At 40.0% G+C, this 22,583-nt stretch overlaps 1 protein-coding gene across 1 annotated transcript in view; it reads left to right on the top strand.

Moving 5' to 3' along the window:
• LOC105475975 (NudC domain containing 1) overlaps positions 1 to 22,583 on the top strand; it is a 96,903-nt gene that overhangs the window by 14,467 nt on the left and 59,853 nt on the right. The window contains exon 3 of the mRNA XM_011731524.3: positions 21,832 to 22,017. Coding sequence (XP_011729826.2) covers positions 21,832 to 22,017 — 186 coding nt within the window. The remainder of the gene's footprint in view (positions 1 to 21,831; positions 22,018 to 22,583) is intronic.

The following is a 22,583-nucleotide window of genomic DNA, read 5'->3' on the forward strand; positions in this document are numbered from 1 at the left end:
GTTTATCTCAAAATGTTCGGAAAGGAATTAGACATTTCCTGGTAATGATAAATATTTTCCTCCAGATGATTCCTAAAACAGATAGTATAAAATTCTGATTGTTTCTTGTTGGATCAGAGGAGATGCAGTCTGGCCTCTTACTCTCTTAGGTATTAGTTACTTTTTCTTGCTAGCCCCATGTTCTACCAAGAATTACTATCTAGGCCTAATGTGTATAAGCCAACTAAAGTGATAGGACATGCATGTTTATGAGTGGCTATGCTCTGATCTCTCTGATCAAATAGATTTTAATGATCAAATAGATTTTGATGTAGAGTTCTGTGTGTATGTGCATGAAAGTTTTTCCTTAATCCTTTTTGTGTTGATGAATAGGGCATTTGTTCATAGCATTTGCTGTACCATAAAGTTTGCCAATAACATTTATTCTACCGATTTTCTGACTCAGGAAGTCAGATGACATTATGGTAGATCTGAAAGTGCTAAGTTTTTTAGTACCATCCATATTCATAATTTATTTTCTTTTCCATAGGTATCTTGTGGCACATGTGATGTAGCTCTAATACTTGTTAGGGAGGTAGGGTAGTTAGTTGAAAAGGAAGTAGACATTTAAGACACACTTACCAAATGAGTTCATTTTCACATGTTTATTGAAAATCTGTTCCGTGTAGGACACTAATGTATAGGTTGGTGCAAAAATAATAGTTTTGCCATTACTTTTAATATGTTCAAGTACTTATATGTATAGTTATACATATAAGTTCAGGTAACTTGTATGTTATACTTTTTAGGTGCTAATATGAGTGTATAGGTAACTATTACATGGTAATATGTAGCTGACAAAAAGGGTACAGCAGTCTCTATATATCCTTGGCTTCAGTTTCCTAGTAGAAAATAAGCATAATGATAAGGTTTTTTTAGAAGTTAAAGCAAGATGTGTGAAAATGCTTTGAAAAGTGGAAGGCATTATGCAAATATGAAGAGATATTACTGGCATATGCCTTGGGGTATCACTTTATGGGAGACAAACACTGGCTGGGATTTTTGCACATATTCCTTCTTTGAGAGCAGTAGAACTGTATGATAAGAATAAATAATGTCAGGTAACTTTTATTGAGTAGAGATTATTACATATCAGAAACAATTCTAAACACTTTACACATACTGTTTAATCCACAGAACCGTGGATCCTGTGGATCCTATCTCATAGAATAATATCCTCATATTATCCTGATATACAAGATACTATTATTACCTTATAGTTGAGGAAACTGAGGCATAGGGATATTTCTAAGAGTCTGGATTTAAACTCATTTATTCCAGAATGCCACAGTGCTCTACCGGTTCTCCTTATTTCTTGTTAATAGAGACAGATATTATGTGTTAATAGACACAGAGTTTCACCATGTTGCTCAGGCTGGTTTTGAACCCCTAGGTTCTACAGAGCCTGCCTCAGTCTCCCAAAGTGCTGGAGGATTACAGGCATGAGCAACAGCTCCTGGCCTCTGTTACCATTTTCAGTGCTAGTTCTCTAATCACCTGTTCAGTTTTTTGTGCAGTAATGGGTTTATTCAAAGTGTGTTTCTAGGGTAATTTTGTAATATGTATTTTATAATTTATTATTTTATCAAGCACCTCAGACGGTTTTGCTTGCGGTCCAGGGATGACCAGGTATTAAGAAATTCTGTACCTGGGATACAGAAGAATACTGCACTTATTTCTTATTTTTCTCATCAGCACAAATGAAATCAACCTACTCTTGAGTTTCTGTCAGGTGCAGGCCTGTAGAGAATGTTGACCACTGCCTAGACTATTGTCTTATAGCAGAAAACAGCTCTTCCAATATCCATTTTATTGTTTAATACATTGTTTTGTTTTCTTTTATTTTCATCAAAGGCACACATGCACAAATCCTAGACAGGCTCCTTTTCTGTGACTGATGTACAAATGACCACCTTAGTTAAACCTGAACTGTTGTAGTCAAAGTGAATGCTGTGGGACCCAAGACTTGAAAACCATGAGTTGCTTGGTCTTCAGACTGTCTGGAGCCAGCAGGTGGCAGCAGGTCTACATACTGGTTTATAAAGACGGAATACACTACTTACAAGAAAATTTAACTTGTAGGTTTACAGTCGTTAATTTTAGAGAATGTCCCTTGGGAGGAAGTGTGCCAAGGAAGTAGAAAAGGCCTTGGGAAAGCAAAAAAGTGTTTAAAATTTGGTTTTTTAATATATCATTATTTTATATGATATTATGGCTCATTTTAAAGTAATGTGTTTCGTTTCTTAATATTTAGGAAATTATGTCATAATTCGTTTTCTGTTTACCTGAAAAGCTAATTTGTTTCTGCTACTAAAAGAGTGTCATCTTATATTGCCTCTTTAATTTGTACTTAAAGGTCTAAGGGGCAGTTACTGGATTTCATTTGTAAGAATATACGTGTGAGACTACATCTTGGAGTGACAGGTTACAACCATTTGTTAGAGGAACTCAGTCATATGTCAGTATGTTCATCTCTAGGCCTGAATGTCAGCTTGTTTTCACAGTTGAGTTTATTATTATGGGACTGCTTACTTACCTGTGTAGAGACAAAGGCAAAGTGTCCCCTTTATTCTTAGAAGGTTTGCTGAAAATCTCTTGACAAAAGGCAGATTAATATGAGAAAAAGGCATATAAATATATTTTAACGTGTACATGGCGGAATCCAGGAAAATGACTACCCTGTAATCCAGTGGGGTACAAATGCTTATATACCATTATTCATACCCTTCTTGTGCTTGATCAGTAGGGGACATGGGGGAAATGCGGGATAGCAAATGATTTTTAGGAAGAAATGAATGAATGGGCCTAATGATCAGATGATGATTAGTTAATACTTTTCTTTGGAAATTGAATGGGATGGAGAGCAGACAATGGTTTGTGACTAAGTTCATCTGAGCTGTAGGTGGGGTGTTTAATTTTCAGCCTCTTCCTTGTGATAGAAGTTTTAATCTTCTCTGGTTAATGAAATTTCAGGGAAAGCAATTGTGTTTCTCTTTGGCAGTTCCAGTTTATAGGTAGATGAAGGAACTTCAGAGAATAACTTCATCCTGTGCTTGGGAGAGACAGGAAGAGAAGGGAGGCCAGAAAGACATTGAGGCTGCTTCATGTTGAAGTGCTATTATTTTGGAGTAACATTTTCTGAGCTGCAATACCTGATTAAAGAAAAAATAATAATAAAGAGTGGGGTCAATTCTTAGAATTGTGCATTTAATACAAAAAAAGAGAAAAGGAAAAAGGAACTTTTTATATTCTTTCTTCCAAATAAAGTTAATGGTTATTAATGATGAAAAGACTTTCTCCAGAAAAAGATCACTTCCTTTTAAAAGGGCAAAGTTTTAAATGTCATTGTCTCATAATACTAGTAAATGGTATCCAATAATACTAGTAAATGGTATCCCCACTTGCTTATTTCTTTAAACTTGAGTAGCCCTTTCTATAAATCTATATATATTAGAAAAATACTTTGTTAGTTCAAAGTTTCTCTACTTGTAGCTGCAACTAAGAGGGCCCCAAAATCTGTTTAAAGATTTTTTTTATAAGTATAGTTTTTGTATTATTTGTTTACTGTTTACAGTGACATTTATATATAATATATGGGCATTATAATTTTTAATTTACATCTATATTGACTCAGGAATCTGCATTAAAAATACTGTGTAGAGGCCTGAAGAAAAACTGAATATAGTAGTTACATTCAAGGTTGGTTTGGGGGGTTGGGGATGGGTATACTAGAAATTGTATTGAGAGCTGAAGTATTAATTTATTTAGAAAATCTTGAGAAGTGGTTTATTCTCAAGCAAATGTGGAGTAGGGGAAAGAAAATCAACTTTTGGAGGAGGGTTTATCAGGATTTTAATCTTGGCCCTGTCATTTTCTAGCAGTGGAGCTCCAGACAAATTATTTAATCTTTTTGAAACTCTCTTCTACGTGTGGTTAATAATTTTAACTTCATAGAGTTTGGTGATAAATACATGATGTGTTAAAAAGTCAAAGCACTTATTTAATACGATTCTTGTACATTATAGTGATTCAGTAAGTATTCTGTTCATCACTGAAATTTTAATCCTGCATCAGCTGTGAAATGTTGCCTTTGAATGATTTTCAGTGTTAGCTCTTGAACGTAGTTACATTAACTTTTTGTGAGGAAAAAGAAAATGATTATGTGAGACCTGGACATTATAGATGTAAGCCTATAAAGTGTTGTTATGAGGGCATGTAGTGAAATTGTCAATAGCGGTTATTCAGATATAAGTAAATACTGTGTTTTAGGATTTACAGAAAAAGGTATTTTATTGCTTATAGTCCAGTTAAAATTAAACTGTACTTTGAAAATTAGATCTAAACAATCAAACATTTAGGTTACTTTTACTTTAACTGTCATTAATGCAGGTAAGAGAGCCACTATGTGTTTCTTTTTGTGTTTTAATTTAATTTTCACATTTAGATACTCAAGTATCTTAATCATTCTGTTGGATATTGTACCCATTTATCTGATTGATAATTAGACTTCTAGCAACCTCTGTCATGTAGAACCACGTATTTTAAAGAAAATGGCTTAAAATGCTCATAATTGTGTATGAAATGAAGAATAGTAATTTAACAAGTTTATCTCAACATTCTTCCCGGTAATGGTTTATTAGATTAAATGCAGTGTGGGGCATGTAGTAGAGACAACTAGAAACCTTTACTTTGAAATAACTGTTTTGAGGAAAGCATCCCATTTTATCTTACTAATACCTTTAAAATTATGTCTATCGCCCACAACTTGCTTGGTCTTAAAAAAGTAATGTATTTGAAGCAGAAGGGGAAAGTTTTCTCATACTCCTGATCTCCCCAACCACTACACTTCAGTCTTATTTTTCTAATGGTAAACTAGTTCTTAACAGGTCAGCGTGTGTCTGTCTATATTTTGTGCTGTTGTATCATAATGTTTGTTTTGGCATATATGGATTCATATTGTATGTATTCTGCGTCTTTTTAAAAAAAAATCAATATCTAGGAGATCTTTTTATGTCAGTATTATTAATCCGCCTCAGTATATTTAACAGTTACTTGGTATTCTGTAGGGTGGATGTTCCATAGTTAACCATTCCTGCCAATGCTCTCCAAAGATACCAGGCAAGCATCTGTGGTTGAATGAGTTGGATTTGTTACTTTTGCGGTAAGGGAGAACACATACCATGGGAACCACAGACTGTTCAGTAAAAGGATTTAGAAACAGGATACTGTTATAAGGTTGGTCTTCTCTGCTGGGTGATTTTGGAGGAAGGGTTAAAGGAAGTGAGGCTTTATTCTGGATTGAATACTGTCAGGAAAGTGGTTGTTTATGTAATGGGTATCTTAATAAGTCTTATCTAGAAGGAGAGAAGACTAGACTGAGGCTCAGACCATAATTAGTAAGGAAGCTGCAGCTGCTTATATTGGCCTGGTCATATTTGTAGCCTTGACAGTGTTCCTGTTGTATCTGTGTTCAGATATCACTGTGAAGTGCTGCTGTTTTTGTCCTCCTCCATCACGGTCATTCAGAGGCCTTATCTGATGTTTACATTTTGTGAAACTTTCTGTTCAATAGAACACTTGTTAGTGCCAATCCAGCTCATAACAAAACAAAGGCCTGGCTGATAGTGCTAGGCCTTTTCCGTAATGTCAGGGGCTGCTTTCTTCTTACCTACTTTATTGATAAACAACTAGGTTGTTTTTCCTAGTTTTTATTGGCACAGTTTTTCCTTTTCGTTATTAAAATAAACATTTTTGTTACATGGATCTTCATGTACATATGCAGGTATTCTTATTGAATAAATTTCTGTAAGTGGAATCATGTCAAAAGGCATATAAAACAAAAAACTTAATAAAAACATAGCAGTACCTCATAGCTTTACATTATCTCCAAAAAGCCTATAGTTATTTTTACTCCCACTGACATGGCATTTTAGCTAACAATAGTCATTACTAGTGTAAGATTGTTTTCTCTGGTCAATGAGGTAATTATATTCTATTAATCCATTATTTTATAATAGTGATTTGGGTTTTTTTGTTTGTTTTTGTTTTTGTTTTTGTTTTTTTTTGATGGTGTCTCGCTCTGTTGCCTGGGCTAGAGTGCAGTGTTGCGATTTCAGCTCACTACAAACTCTGTCTCTGGGTTCAAGCAATTCTCCTGCCTCAGCCTCCCGAGTAGCAGGGATTACAGGTGCCTGCCACCACACCTGTCTAATTTTTGTATTTTTAGTAGAGATGGGGTTTCACCATGTTGGCCAGGCTGGTGTTGAACTCCTGCCTCAGGTGATTCACCTGCCTTGGCCCCACAAAATGCTGAGATTATAGGCATGAGCCACCGTGCCTCGCCTACTTCTTTTAAACTGTAGTTTTCCTGTTCAAATACTTTCCCCATGTAACATTTTTTCATTTTTGCTTTTTATTTTTTTTATTTCCTTAGGTGGTTGGGGGAACAACAGATGGTGTTTGGTTACATGAGTAAGTTCTTTAATGGTGATTTGTGAGATTTTGGTTCAGCCATCACCTGAGCAGTATACACTATACCCTATTTGTAGTCCTATTTGTAGTTGAATTTTATCCCTCACCCCTTCCCACTCTTTTCTCAAGTCCTCAGAGTCCATTGTGTCATTCTTATGCTTTTGCATCCTCATAGCTTAGCTCCCACTTACGAGTGAGAACATACAATGTTTGGTTTTCCATTCCTGAGTTACTTCACTTAGAATAATAGTCTCCAGTCTCATCCAGGTAACTGTGAATGCCATTAATTCATTCCTTTTTATGGCTGAGCAGTATTCCGTCATATATATACACCACAGTTTCTTTATCCACTGGTTGATTGATGGGCATTTGGGTTGGTTCCACTCTTTTGGAGTTGCAAATTGTGCTGCTATAAACATGCGTGCGCAAGTATCTTTTTTGTATAATGACTTCTTGTCTTCTGGGTAGATACCCAGTAGTGGGATTGCTGGATCAAACAGAGGTTCTGCTTTTAGTTCTTTAAGGAATCCTTATACTGTTTTCCATAGTGGTTGTACTAGTTTACATTCCCACTAGCAGCACAGAAGTGTTCCCTGTTCACAGCATCCACACCAACATCTACTATTTTTGATATTTTGATCATGGCCATTCTTGCAGGACTGAGGTGGTATCACATTGTAGTTTTGATTTGCATTTCCCTGATCGTTAGTGATGTTGAGTGTTTTTTCATATGCTTTTTGGCCATTTGTATATCTTCTTTTAAGAATTGTCTATTCATGGCTGGGTGTGGTGGCTCACGCCCATAATCTCAGCACTTTGGGATTACAAGGAGGCCGAGGTGGGTGGATCACAAGGTCAGGAGATTGAGACCATCCTGGCCAACATGGTGAAACCGCATCTTTACTAAAATATAAAAAATTAGCTGGGCATGGTAACGTGCGCCTGTAGTCCCAGCTACTCAGGAGGCTGAGGCAGGGGAATCACTTGAACCCAGGAGGCAGAGGTTTCAGTGAGTCAAGATCGCACCACTGCACTCCAGCCTGGCAACAGAGCGAGACTCCATCTCAAAAAAAAAGAAGAAGAATTGTCTATTCACATCCTTACCCTACTTTTTGATAGGATTGTTGGTTTTTTTCCTTGCTGATTTGTTGGAGTTCGTTGTAGATTCTGGATATTAGTCCTTTATTGGATGTATAGATTGTGAAGATTTTCTCCCACTCTGTAGGTTGTCTGTTTATTCTGCTGCCTGTTCCTTTTGCTGTGCAAAAGCTCTTATAGTTTAATTAAGTCCCAGCTATTTATCTTTGTTTTTAATCTCATTTGTTTTTGGGTTCTTGGTCATGAAATCCTGGCCTTAGCCAATATCTGGAAGGGTTTGTCTAATGTTATCTTCTAGAATTTGTATAGTTTCAGGTCTTAGATTTAAGTCCTTAATCCATCTTGAGTTGATTTTTGTGTAAGGTGAGAGATGAAGATCCCGTTTCATTCTCCTACATGTGGCTGGCCAGTTATCCCAGCACTGTTTGTTGAAAAGGGTATCATTTCCCCACTATATATTTTTGTTTGCTTCGTTGAAGATTAGTTGGCTCTAAGTATTTGGGTTTGTTTATGGATTCTCTCTTTTTTTCCGTTGGTCTATGTGCCTATTTTTATACTAGTACCATGATGTTTTGGTGACATGGCCTTATAGTATAGGTTGAAATCAGGTAATGTGATGCCTCCAGATTTGTTCTTTTAACTTAGTCTTGCTTGGGTTATGCAGGCTGTTTTTTGGTTACATATTTTTTTTTTTTCTAATTCTGTGAAGAATGATGGTGGTATTTTGATGGGTATTGCCTTGAATTTGTAGATTGTTTTTGGCAGTATAATCATTTTCACAGTATTGATTCTACCCATCCATGAGTGTGGGATGTGTTTCCATTTGTTTGTGTAATCTATGATTTCTTTCAGCAGTGTTTTGTTGTTTTCCTTGTTTAGGTCTTTCATCTCCTTTGTTTAGGTATATTCCTACGTGTTGTTTTTTTGTTTTTGTTTTTTGCAGCTATTGTAAAAGGGGTTGAGTTCTTGATCTGGTTCTCAGCTTGGTGGCTATTGGTATATAGAAGAGGTACTGAATTGTGTACATTAAGTTTGTATCCGAAAACTTTTGCTGAATTCTTTTATCAGTTCTAGGAGCTTTCTGGAGGAGTCCTTTAGGATTTTCTAGGTAAACAGATATCATCAGCAAACAGCGGCATTTTGACTTTTCTCTTTACTGATTCGGATGCCCTTTATTTCTTTCTCTTGTCTGATTGCTCCAGCCAGGACTTCCAGTACTATTTGAAGAGGAGTAGTAAGAGTGGGCATGCTTGTCTTGTTCCAATTTTCAGAGGGAATGCTTTCAACTTTGCCCCATTCAGTATTATATTGACTGTGAGTTTGTCATAGATGGCTTTTATTACATTGAGGTATGTCCCTTGTATACCGATTTTGCTGAGAGTTAATCATAAAGCGATGCTGGATTTTGTTGAATGCTTTCTCTGCATCTATTGAGATGATCATGTGATTTTTGTTTTTAATTCTGTTTATGCAGTGTATCACATTTATTTGCTTGTGTATGTTAAACCATCTCTGGTATGAAACCCTCTTGATCATGGTGGTTATGTTTTTGATATGTTGTTGGATTCGGTTAGCTAGTATTTTGTTAAAGATTTTAGCATCTGTGTTCATCAAGGATATCTGTCTGTAGTTTTTTTTTTTGGTTATGTCCTTTCCTGGTTTTGGTATTAGGGTGATACTGGCTTCATAGAATGATTTAGGGAGGCTTCCCTCTTTCTCTGTCTTGTGGAATAGTGTCAATAGGATTGGTACCAGTTCTTCGAACATCTGGTAGAATTCTGCTGTGAATCTGTCTGGTCCTGGACTTGGTTTTTTTTTTTTTTTTTGATGGAGTCTCGCTCTGTCACCCAGGCTGGAGTGCAGTGGCGCTATCTCGGCTGGTTACAAGCTCCACCTCCTGGGTTCACGCCATTCTCCTGCCTCAGTCTCCCAAGTAGCTGGGACTACGGGTGCCAGCCACCACACCCAGCTAATTTTTTTTTATTTTTAGTAGAGACGGGGTTTCACCTTGTTAGCCAGGATGTTCTCAATCTCCTGATCTCGTGATCTGCCCGCCTTGGCCTCCCAAAGTGCTGGGATTACAGGCGTGAGCCACTGCGCCCAGCCTGGTCCTGGACTTTTTTTTATTGGTAATTTTTAAATTGTAACATCTCCCATTTTGTTTCTTATTGATCTTATTTGGATTTTCTCTCTTCATTTCTTGATTAATCTTGCTAATGGTCTATCCATTTTATTTATCTTTTCAAGGAACTAACTTTTTGTTTCCTTTATCTTCTGTATTTTTTTGTTTGTTTCAATTTCATTTAGTTTTGTTCTGATCTTGGTTATTTCCTTTCTTCTGCTGGTTTTGGGTTGGGTTTGTTCTGGTTTTTCTAGTTCCTTGAGGTGTGACCTGAGACTGTCTATTTGTGCTCTTTCAGACTTTCTGACATAGGTGTTCAGGGCTATGAACTTTCCACTTAGTACTACCTTTGCTGTGTCCCAGAAGTTTTGATAGGTTGTGTCACTGTTGTCTTCAGTTCAAATAATTTTTTAATTTCCATCCTGATTTCATTTTTTGACCCAATGATAATTCAGGAGCAAGTTTTTTTAAATTTCCAAGTATTTACATGGTTTTGAATAGAATGTATATTCTGTGGTTGTTGGATGAAATGTTTTGTATATATCTGTTAAGTCCATTTGTTCCAGGGTATAGTTTAAATCCATTGTTTCTTTGTTGACCTTCTGTCTTGACCTGTGTAGGGCTATTAGAGGAGTATTGAAGTCCCCCACTATTATTGCGTTGCTGTCTATCTCATTTCTTAGATCTATTAGTAATTGTTTTATAAATTTGGGAGCTCCAGTGTTAGGTCGTTATGTATTTAGGATTGTGATAGTTTCCTATTGGACAAGGCCTTTTATCATTGTATAATGTCCCTCTTTGCCTTTTTTAACTGCTGTTGCTTTAAAGTTTGTTTTGTCTAATATAAGAATAGCTACTCCTGCTTGTTTTTGGTGCTATTTGCATTAAATGTCTTTTTCCACCCTTTTACCTTAAGTTTATGTGAATCTTTATGTGTTAGGTGAGTCTCTTGAAGACAGCAAATGGTTGGTGAATTCTTATCCATTCTACAATTCTGTATCTTTTAAGTGGAGCATTTAGACCATTTACATTCAATGTTACTACTGAGATGTAAGGTACCATTCTAGTCATCATGCTCTTTGTTGCCTGTATACATGTTTTTGTTTTTTAATTGTATTTTTTTATAGTTCCTGAGTGATTTATGCTTAAAACAGGTTCTGTTTTGATGTGTTTCTAGGATTTGTTTCAAGATGTAGAGCTCCTTTTAGCAGTTCTATAGTGGTGGCTGTCACACGCATCCATGTAAAGAGACCACCAAACAGGCTTTGTGTGAGCAGTAAGGCTGTTTATTTTACCTGGGTGCAGGCGGACTGAGTCCGAAAAAGGAGTCAGCAAAGGGTGGTGGGATTATCCATTAGGTCTTACAGGTTTGGGATAGGCATACAAAGTATATTTTTAAGGGCGGAGAGAATATTACAAAGTACCTATATTACAAAGTGCCAGGACAGGAAGAATATTACAAAATGCCTTCTTAAGGGCAGGGGAGAATGTATCCTATCAGTTAGGGTGGGGCAGGAACAAATCACAATGGTGGAGTGTCATCAGTTAAGGCTATTTTCACTTCTTTTGTGGATCTTCAGTTGTTTCAGGCCATCTGGATGTATATGTGCAGGTCACAGGGGATATGATGACTTAGCTTGGGCTCAGAGGCCTGACATTCCTGTCTTTATATTAATAAGAAGACCAAAATATAATAGTGGCAAAGTGTTGGGGTGGTGAAAATTTTTGGGGGGTGATATGTAGAGATAATGGGCGATGTTTCTCAGGGCTGCTTCGAGCGGGATTAGGGGCAGTGTGGGAACATAGAGTGGGAGAGATTAAACCGAATAAAGATTTTCCTGGGGTAAGGGGTGATATTGTGGAGTTGTTAGAAGGAGCATTTGTCGTATAGAATGATTGGTGATGGCCTGGATGTAGTTTTTTAGGAATTGAGAAACTAAATGGAAGACACAAGCTCTGAATAAAAGAAGGAGGAAAACAGGTATTAAAGGACTAAGAATTGGGAGGACCCAGGACATCCAATTAGAGAGTGTCTGGTGGGGGGTTCAATGTAATTATTTTCTTGGTTGGCGAGGTTTTGGGCTCTATCCTTGAGTCTTTTTTTATGTTGTCATATACCAGGCCAGATTGATTTAAGTAAAAACAACACTCTTCATTAAAAAATTGTGCAGAGTCCCCTCTTCTTAGCAGTGAGTAAATAGAGGCCTCGGCGATTTTGGAGGAAAGAGAAATGCAAAGCCAGCAATGTTTGTTAAAGAAGGATTAGAAACTGCTAGGAGAGAGTGAATGAGATTGATAGTGTGCTGGAGATAGCTGGGGAGAGGTAGACGGTGGCATAAGAATGGGAAGAAGAATAAGAGTGAGTATAAAAGTAAAGAATAAGACTTCATCAGGGTGAAAGTATTGGAGTGTACCCTGTCAGCAAAGATCATCCATCCACTTCAAGAGGGAGTTAAGAGTGGTGGATTGGGGATAGTACCAGAAGATGTCCACTATGATGGTTTGGAAGAAAAGTGTAAACTGGCAGTGTAAACAAGGGTGGGGCATTTATGAGTAGTTGAGAATGGTGAATAGGAGTATGACTGGACAGAAGATAGTAGGGATGACAAGTTTTCGGGGTGCAGTCCAAGTAGTGAGAGTGACTGCGTAAAACCGTAAAGCCCTGTTGCAAAAAGTTGGGTAAGGACGAGTAGACCTAATAGAATGAAGGGATGTATTAGGCTTATAAGGGTAATTACTGTTCTTCAGAAATGCGAGTGAGTTTAAGGGAAGCAGGGGAGAGTACTTGCGACTTCCAGGAGGAAGAGGAGAAATCAGGCTGACTGTCTGATGGGCACAGTTTTACTCTGGAACTATGAACCTAATGGGGGGTCCTGCAGACGAACAGCCATTGGGATACTATAGATGACTAATGGGGTCCGGTCCACCGAGGTTGTAGAGTTTGAGGGGTCAGTTTTTTAATAAGATTTGCAGCCTGACGAATTTCCTGTCTAGCCTCCTGGAGGACTGGAAGATAGTTGCCTAGAGGGCTAGTGTTTGGGGTGAGGTTGGGGCCGAACAAGAAAGTGTGTCCATATAAAAGTTCAAATGGATTGTACCCTGTAGCATCTTGAGGGCAGGCTCTAATTTTGAGAAGGGCAAGAGGTAAAATTACTGTCCAGTCCTTTTTAAGTTGGAGGCTGAGCTTGGTGAAGGTGTGTCTTTAAAAGACCATTAGTCTGTTCTACTTTTCCTGAAGATTAAGGACAGTAAGGGGTATGAAGGTTCCACCGAATACCAAGAGCCTGAGAAACCGCTTGGGTGATTTGACTAATAAAGGCCATTCCCTTATCAGACTGTATACAGGTAGGGAGGGCAAACCAAGGAATTATGTCTGACAAAAGGGAAAAAATTACCGCGGTGGCCTTCTCAGACCCTGTGGGAAAGGCCTCTACACATCTGGTGGAAGTGTCTACCCAGATCAAAAGGTATTTTAGTTTCCTGACTCGGAGCATGTGAGTGAAGTCAATTTGCCAGTCCTGGGCAGGGACAAATCCCTGAGCTTGATGTGTAGGGAAGAGAGGGGGCCTGAACAGTTCCTGAGGAGTAGTAGAATAGCAGATGGAACACTGAGAAGTGATTTCCTTGAGGATAGATTTCCACAATGGAAAGGAAATGAGAGGTTCTAAGAGACAGGCTGGTGGCTGGTAACCTACATGGAAGAGGTTATGAAATGACGACAGAATAGAATGGGCCTGTGAGGCTGGAAGGAGATACTTTCCTTGGTCCAAGACCCATTTGCCTTGTGTGGGAAGAGATTGATAGGTGAAGTTTCAGTGGGAGAGTAGGTGGGAATGACCGATTAGAAGGAGAAAAACTGGCGCTGAGGGACAGAAGTTGGAAGCTGGCTGCTTTAGCTACCTTATCAGCATAAGTGTTGCCCTGAGTGATCGGATCTGATGCCTTTTGATGTCCCTTGCAGTGAATGACTCCAGCTTCCTTTGGAAGTAAAGTGGCCTTGAGAAGAGTTTTTATTAAAGAGGAATTAATGACCCTTGCATAGAGAGGAAACCTCTTTCAACCCATGTAACAGCATGGTGGTACAGGATATGGAAGGCATATTTAGAGTCAGTATAAATATTGACATGTAGTCCCTTTGCAAGAGTGAGGGCCCGAGTTAAGGCAGTGAGTTAGAATTGCTGAGAGGTAGTGGAGTGGGGCAGAGCAGTAGCCTCAAGGATAGATGTGGAAGATACTATAGCATAGCCTACCTTTGCTGGTGAGTGGCGATTAGGCCTGGTGGAACTGTCATCAATAAACCAAGTGTGATCAGAGTGAGGAACAGAAAAGAAGGAAATATGGGGAAATAGAGTGAATGTCAGGTGGATCAGAGAGATACAGTCATGGAGGTCAGGTGTGGTATCAGGAATAATGTGGGGGCTAGCCCAGAACAGTAAGGTCAAGTTGTTTGGAAAGAAAGGCTACATGGTATGGCCCTGGCTCTCGTGTAAGCATTCTGACCACACAGCCCTGCACTTCAGCTGTGTGTAATGAAAAAGGTTGAGATGAGTTAGGGAGAGCTAGTGTCGGAGCAGCTTTTAGGGCTGTTTTTTAAGGAATGGAAAGGGGAGTGGGGAAAGGATTTAGGATTTATGGAGTCAGCTAGGTTTGTCTAGAACAGAATAATGGGTTGTGGAGGGAGGTATTGAGGATAGGAGAGTATATGGGTTTGGCACTACAGGGTGGATAGGTAAGACAATTAGGTTGATAAGGTGCAGATCCTGAACTAACCTGTAAGACTTGTCTGGTTTTTGGACAGGTAAAGTGGGGGAATTATAAGGAGAGTTTATAGGCTTTAAAAGGCCATGCTGTAGCAGGCGAGTGATAACAGGCTTTAATCCTTTTAAAGTGTGCTGTAGGATGGGATATTGGCATTGAGCGGGGTAAAGGTGATTAAGTTTTAATGGTATGGTAAGGGGTACATGATCGGTTGCCAAGGAGGGAGTGGAGGTGTCCTATACTTGTGGATTGAGGTGGGGAGATACAAAGGGAGGATGTGAAGGAGGGTTTGAACTAGGGGAAAAGGCAGCAATGAGGTGTGGCTGTAGCCTAGGAATAGTCAGGGAAGCAGATAATTTACTTAAAATGTCTCGACCTAATAAGGGAGCTGAGCAGGTGGGGCTAACTAAAAAGGAGTGCATAAAAGAATGTTGTCCAAGTTGGCATGAGAGTTGGGGAGTTTAAGGGGTTTAGAAGCCTGGCCATCAATACCTACAACAGTTATGGAGGTAATTTATGCCCTTGAAAAGAAGGTAATGTGGAGTGGGTAGCCTCTGTATTGATTAAGAAGGGAACGGACTTACCCTCCAGTGTAAGAGTTACCCAAAGCATCTGTGATGGTCCTGTAGGCTTCCAAGGTGATCGGGCAGTGTCAGTCTTTAGCCGCTAAGCCAAGAAGATCTGGGAAGCCGTCAGTCAGAGAGCCTTGGTCCAGAGTTCCAGGGGCTCTGGGAGTGGCTGCTGGGCAAGTTGGATAGTCCGATTTCCAGTGGGGTCCTGCACAGATGGGGCACGGTTTAGGAGGAATCCCAGGCTGCGGGCATTCCTTGGCCCAGTGGCCAGATTTCCGGCACTTGAAGCAAGATCCTTGGGGAGGCGATCCTGGAGGAATGCCTGGCCCCTGCAGTTTAGGCGTTTTGAAATTCTTGTGTGCTGGAGATGTGGCTGGGGTTTCTTTCACAGCGGAGGCAAGTAATTGCAACTCTTCTCTATTATTGTACACATTGAAGGTGAAGTCAGTTAAGTCCTGTTGTGGGGCTGATGGCCAGAATCTAATTTTGGAGCTTTTTTTAATGTAGGGAGCGGGTTGGGTAATAAAATGCATATTGAGAATAAGATAGCCCTCTCACCCCTCTGGGCCTAGGGCGGTAAAGCGTCTAAGGGTTGTTGCCAAACAGGCCATGGACTGGACTGGGTTTTCATATTTGATGAAAACGAGCCTAAAAGCTAACTGATTTGGGAGAGTTCTGATAAAGAAAGAGGAGCATTATTAACCTTGGCTATGCCTTCAGCTCCAGCCACCTCTCTAAGAGGAAATTGTTGAGCAGGTGGGAGAGGGCTAGTCACAGAGGGAAACTGTAAGCCAGACTGGGTGTGAGGAAGGGAGGTAATAGGAAGGTTATAGGGTCGGGGAGCAGAGGCTGAAGAAGAGTTGGGACCTGGCTCGGCCTGGCGAGGGGCAGCCTGGGAAGGAGGGGAGAGGTCAGATGGCTCTGTAGAAAAGAAGGATTCACAGGACTCAGAGCTTGGGGTGGAGACTGAAGGAACAGACAGGAGAGAAAGAAGAAAGATTTGGGGCGAGTCTCACTCATTGGGAGCAGAGATTAGAAAGGGACCGATGTGTAAAAGAATGCCTGGACGTCAGGCACCTCAGACCATTTGCCCATTTTATGACAAGAATTATCTAGATCTTGTAGGATGGAGGAATCAAAAGTGCCGTTTTCTGGCTATTTAGAATCATTGTCAAGTTTGTACTGGGGCCAAGCGGTGTTGCAGAAGAAAATAAGATGCTTAGGTTTTAGGTCAGGTGTGAGTTGAAGAGGTTTTAAGTTTTTGAGAACACAGGCTAAGGGAGATAGAGGAGGAAGGAGGGTGGAAGGTTGTCCATAGTGAAGGAGGCAAGCCCAGAGAAAAGAGAAGGTAGAGACACGGAGAAGGGAGGTTGGGAGCAGCCCTGGCCTGCAATGTGGGTGAGCAGCCAAAGCAGGCATCCCTGCAATTGACTTGCCACCAAGGGAATGTGGGTGAATGACCAAGGCAGGCATCTCCGCAGTAATCAGACACCAATGGAGTGTGGGTGAATGATCAGGCAGGCGTCCCGCAGTGATTAAACACCAAGGGAAGGCTGTCTTCCTGAGTCTGTGACCGGCGCCAGAGTTTTGGGTCCATGGATAAAATGTGTCTCCTTTGTCTCTACTAGAGAGGAAAAAGATCTGGAATTGGAAGGACAGGGAGATTGAAGGGTAGCAAAAGAGGGAGATTGACAGGTAGCAAGAGAGACTGGAGAAGAGAGTGAAAAGACCGCTTACCTGATTTGAAATTGGTGAGATATTCCTTGGGCTGATTGGTCTGGGGACCCTAGGTCGTAGGTGGATCTCCTCATGGAGTGAGGGCGAGGACAGGGGACTGGTCTCCCAAAGGAGTCCTCCTGTCCTGGGTCTTCGGCACCAAATGTCACGCACATCTCTGTAAAGAGACCACCAAACAGGCTTTGTGTGAGCAACAAAGCTGTTTATTTCACCTGGGTGCAGGCGGGCTGAGTCCGAAAAAGGAGTCAGCAAAGGGTGGTGGGATTATCATTAGTTCTTAGAGGTTTGGGATAGGCATAGGAAGTACATTCTTAAAGGCAGAGAGAATATTACAAAGTACCTTCTTAAGGGGGGGCGGGGCGCGGGGGGGGGGAGAATATTACAAAGTACCTTCTTAAGGGCCAGGGAGAATATCAGTTAGGGTGGGGCAGGAACAAATCACAATGGTGGAATGTCATCAGTTAGGACTATTTTCACTTCTTTTGTGGATCTTCAGTTGCTTCAGGCCATCTGGATGTATACTTGCAGGTCATAGGGGATATGATGGCTTAGCTTGGGCTCAGAGGCCTAAAAGTAGCTTGGTAGTGGTGAATTCTCTCAGCATTTGTTTGTCTGAAAAAGACTGTATCTTTCCTTCACATATGAAGCTTTGTTTCACTGGATACACAATTCTTGCCTGTTAATTGTTTTGTTTGAGAAGACTGAAGATAGTGCGCTAATGCTTTCTAGCTTGTAGGGCTTCTGCTGACAAATCTGTTAATCATAGGTTTTTCTTTATAGGTTACTTGGTTCTTTTGTCTCACAGCTCTTAAGATTCTTTGCTTCGTCTTAGCTTTAGATAGCTTGTGCCTAGGCAATGATCCTTTTGCAGTGAATTTCCCAGATATTCTTTGTGCTTCTTGTATGTGGATGTCTAGGTATCTAGCAAGGCCGGGGAAGTTTTCCTTGATTATTCCCCCAAATATGTTTACCTAACTTTCAGATTTCTCTTCTTTCACAGGAATGCTGATTATTCTTAGGTTTGGTCATTTAACATGATCCCAGACTTCTTGGAGGCGTTGTTCATATTTTCTTATTATTTTTCCTTTGTCCTTGTTGGATTGGGTTAATTCAAAGACCTTGTCTTCGAGCTCTGAATTTCTTTCTTCTACTTATTTGATTCTATAGCTGAGACTTTCCAGAGCATTTTCGATTTCTATAAGTGTGTCCATTGTTTCCTAAAGTTTTGATTGTTTTTTATTTATGCTATTTCATCCAATATTTCCCCTTTCACTTCTTGTGTCATTTTTTTTATTTCCTTATGTTGGGCTTTGCCTTTCTCGGTGCCTCCCTGATTAGCTTAATAACTGACCTCCTGAATTCTTTTTCAGGTAAATCAGGGATTTATTCTGGGTTTGGATTCATTGCTGGTGACCTACTGTGATTTTCGGGGGGTGTTAAAGAACCTTGTTTTGTCATATTACCAGACTTGATTTTCTGGTCCCTTCTCCTTTCGGTAGCCTCTGTCAGAAGGAAAGTCAAGGGCTCAAGGCTGTTGTCAGATTCTTTTGTCCCATGGGGTGTTCCCTTGATGTAGTAGTCTCCCCCTTTTCCTATGGATGTGTCCTCCTGAGAGCTGAGCTGGAGTGATGGTTATCTCTCTTCTGGCTCTAGCCACCCAGCAAGTCTACCAGGCTCCAGGCTGGTACTGGGGTTGTCTGCACGGAGTCCTGTGTTTTATACCATTTGTGGGTCTCTCAGCCATGGATACCAGCACCTGTCCCTGTGGAGGTGTCAGCGGGGTGAAATGGACTCTGAGAGTTCTTAGGTTTGGTGATTTAATGCACTATTTTTGTGCTGGTTGACTCCCCGTCAGGAGGTGGTACTTTCCAGAGAGCATCAGCTGTGGTAGTATGGGGAGGAACAAACAGTGGATGGGGACTGTAGAACTCCCAAGAGTATATGCCTTTTGTCTAGAGTTCCCAAGGCGGGTAGGGAAAGACCATTGGGTGGGGGCAGGGCTGGGTGTGTCTGAGCTCAGGCTCTTCTTGGGCGTGTCCAGGAAGAGCTGTGGGAAAAGGGGGTGAGGTTTCCAGGTCAATGGAGTTACGCTCCTAGGAGGATTATGGCTGCCTCTGCTGAGTCATGCAGATTGTCAGGGAAGTGGGGGAAGGCAGGCAGTCACAGGTCTCACCAAACTCCCATGCAATCCGAGGGGCCTGTCTCACTCCCACCATGCCCCTGCCAACAACACCAAGTCTGTTTGCAGGCAGTGGGCAAGCAGGACTGAGAACTTGTTCCAGCTACCCGTTTCCCAGCTGCTAAAGCAAATATGGCTTTCCTTCTTCACCCGCCTGTGGAGTCTGTCCACCAGATTCATGCCCTTCCCTGAATTCTGGGAAGCAGACTTTTCCAGGAGACTTCTCCATCAGTTCAAAATGTTACAAAATTCGGCTGGTGATTCCTTTTCCCTGTGGCCTTTCCCCGGTGCCTCTGGCCGCCCTCCCGAAGGACCCCTGTGAGGACAGGGAGAAATGGTTTATTAGGGAACCCAGCAAGCTCACAGGGCTTTCCCTGCTGCTTTCTCTACCCCTGTATTTTGCTCAGCTCTCTCAGTTGACTCAGTTCCAGGTAAGGTCAGAATTTTCCCCGGTAACCTAGACCTTCAGGTTCCATAGTGGGGGTGTGTGTTTGAGGGATCTCTCTTTCCCACTTCCACAGTTTGGGTACTAACAGTATTTGGGGTGTCTCCTGGGTCCTGCAGGAGCAATCCACTTCCTTCAGAGGGTCTGTGGGTTCTCTCGCCTTTCCTGATTTATTCCTGCGGTCATTCTGGAGCAAAACATCATGATGTGAGGCTCCACAGGCTGCTCTGTCCATCAGAGTTGGAGCTGTAATCTAGTCCTGCCTCCTGTCTGCCATGATCTGCCCATCCCCCTAAACATTTTAAATAATCATATGTTTCTTGTTAAGTTTTAAGGGCTCTTTTTATGTTATACATATTAGCCCTGAGTTATATTTATCTCCCTTCCTTCTACATGCCTTTTATTTACATGTAGAAAGACTTTTTCCATCCTGAGATTATAAAAACAGTATTATTTTCCTTTTCCTTTACCACATTTAGACACTTGATCTACTGGAATATGGCGTATTTTCGTTTATGGTATGAGGGAGAGAATAAGTTTAATTTTTCCCAGAAGTTCTCTGGTGTCCCAGTAGCATTTGTGGACTAGTCTATTTTCTTTTTTTTCCACTAACTGGAAATACCACATCATCCTCTAAATGATGTGACCTACAGTAAAATTTATCTTAATTGACCTCCACTTAACATACTGAATGGGTTAATTGATAGTCTCTATTCTCTCTGTAAAACATACTGATGGAAGATCACAGTAAGCTTAATGTTTACTACTAATAGGCTACTTAGTACTATACTGGTATGATTCTGTTTCTTGCTTGTGGTTTTAGATCACTGATACTCAGATTTGATCATTCTGCAAACTTAATGTGAACTCAGCTTGCCATTGTGTATTTAATTTACGTAAAGCAGTGAAATATGAAAGGAAGGAAAGGTGGTGTTTTGGAGAAAGCTAAATTAGGTGCTTTAGAAAGAAAAAATGAGTCACCAAAAATTTTGTGGCTAGTAAGGACATTGTATACAGTTTATTTAAATATTATATATAGATCTAAGTTCTAGGAGCAGGGAATGAAATATGGATATAAAGGATTACTTTTCTCCTATAGAAAAACTTGTAGAGTTCAGCAACAAAAACAAATGGTTGAATTTGAGTACAGTTTGGTATATGAGAGGAAGTTTATTTTCTGAATTATAGACCTTTAAAAATGTATTCTCTTGTGAAACATTTTAATGATGTAACTGTTGTAGTCCATTTGTGCTACTGTAACAAAATACCTGAGAATTGGTAATTTATAAAGAACAGAAATTTATTTCTCTGAGTTCTGGAAGCTGAGAATTCTAAGATCCAGGTACTGGCAGGTTTGGTATCTGGTAAGGATTCAGTCTTTGCTTCCAAGATGATGCCTTGAACATTGCATTCTCCAGAAAGGAGGCATAATATGCCCTCACATGACAGAAGGCAGAGGGGGAAAAAGAGACAAACTCCCTCTTTCGGTCCCTTCTCTAAGGTTACTTATTCCCAGTCACCAGTGTGGAGCCCTAATGACTAGAAGCCCTAACTTCTAGTAACATCACTTTGGTGATTAGGTTTTAACTCAGCTTTTGGGGAGGATACAACATTCAAACCCTAGCAGCAACTCATAGCTTTACATATAAGTACATAGACCCAATTAAAATTTGTTAACAAAAACCTAGATTCGTAGTAGGCTAAATGTAGTGTTTTCATACTGCAGACTGTTGTCTCTTTTGAACATGATGTGATATTTCTAACTAGTAAGTTAAAAATACTGATCTTTAACTCTAAAATAAAGAGAATGAAAACTAGATTACTGCATTGTATTAGTTTTCTGTCATTGTATGACAACTTCAAAACTTAGTGACTTGAAACAATAACCATTTATCATATCAGTTTCTATGGTCAGAAATCAGGGAGTAGTTCAGGTGGGTGGTCTGGCTTATGATTTTTTCATGAGTTTATAGCCAAAATGATAGCCAGGGCTGCAGTCATCCGAAGCCTTGACTAGGGCTAAAGCATACATTTTCGAAATGATTAACTCATGGAATGCTTATTGTTGGCAAGAGCGGTCATTTTCTCCCCATGTGGGTCTGTCCATGGGGCTACCTTAAGCGTATTCATAGCATGGTAGCTAGCCTCCCTCAGAATGTGCGATCCGAGAGAGAGTGAGGTAGAAAATGTAGTCTTTTATGACCTAGTTCTTGAAGTTACATACCATCTGTCACATCTATGTATTTTTGTTAAAAGTGAATCAGTAGGACAGTTCACACTCAAAGGAAAAGGAATTAGACTCCAACTCTTAAAAAGGAGAGAAACCACCACACTGCAGATATTTATTTTGTGTGTGTGTGGATCAGTGAAGAGGAAGAGATTAATGTATAATGTTTGGTCTTCTTTTTAGGACACTGCCTTAGGAAAACCACGAGAGGTGTTTCGACTTCCTACAGATTTGACAGCATGTGACAACCGTCTTTGTGCATCTATCCATTTCACATCTTCTACCTGGGTTACCTTGTCAGATGGAACTGGAAGATTGTATGTCATTGGAACAGGTGAACGTGGAAATAGCGCTTCTGAAAAATGGGAGGTGAGGGTTTGTTTGAGACTTATGCAAAGTCCAGAAAGTATATGTAAATTACACCCGACTTATTTTAAAATGACACTTTTCAAGGATGGTTTACATGTGATCTGTTGTTTGATATATAATGTTTTGGATCTCTTTTTAACTAAATTATAAAATGTATATTTTTCACAAACTGTTACATTCACCATTCCTGTTTTGATCTGGAGTCAGTGCAGTTGTCAAGAATTGCATTCATTTTTCAGCAGATATTTTATATGCGTAGAGTACTTCACTAAGCATTGACATTGCCTCTTCCTTTTTGAAGAGATGTTTTTCTCCTCTACCATTATGTTAGATTTGCTGGGATGTTTACATTGGTCAAATAGTGGTCAAATTACCAGAATATTCTCTATTTAGAAAAATATGTGATATAAATATATAGTTACATGCCAATTTCCAAGACAACATTTTTATTTTAATTTAAAAAGTTAGATATAAATCTAAAGGGTAGGTTGGGGTTTTAATAGTAATAAATAAGGAATTAATTTCTTTAGAACTACAGTTTTTGAAAGTAGAAGAAAATGATGCCA

Source organism: Macaca nemestrina, chromosome 8, assembly GCF_043159975.1.
Source record: "Macaca nemestrina isolate mMacNem1 chromosome 8, mMacNem.hap1, whole genome shotgun sequence".
Lineage (NCBI taxonomy): Eukaryota > Metazoa > Chordata > Mammalia > Primates > Cercopithecidae > Macaca > Macaca nemestrina.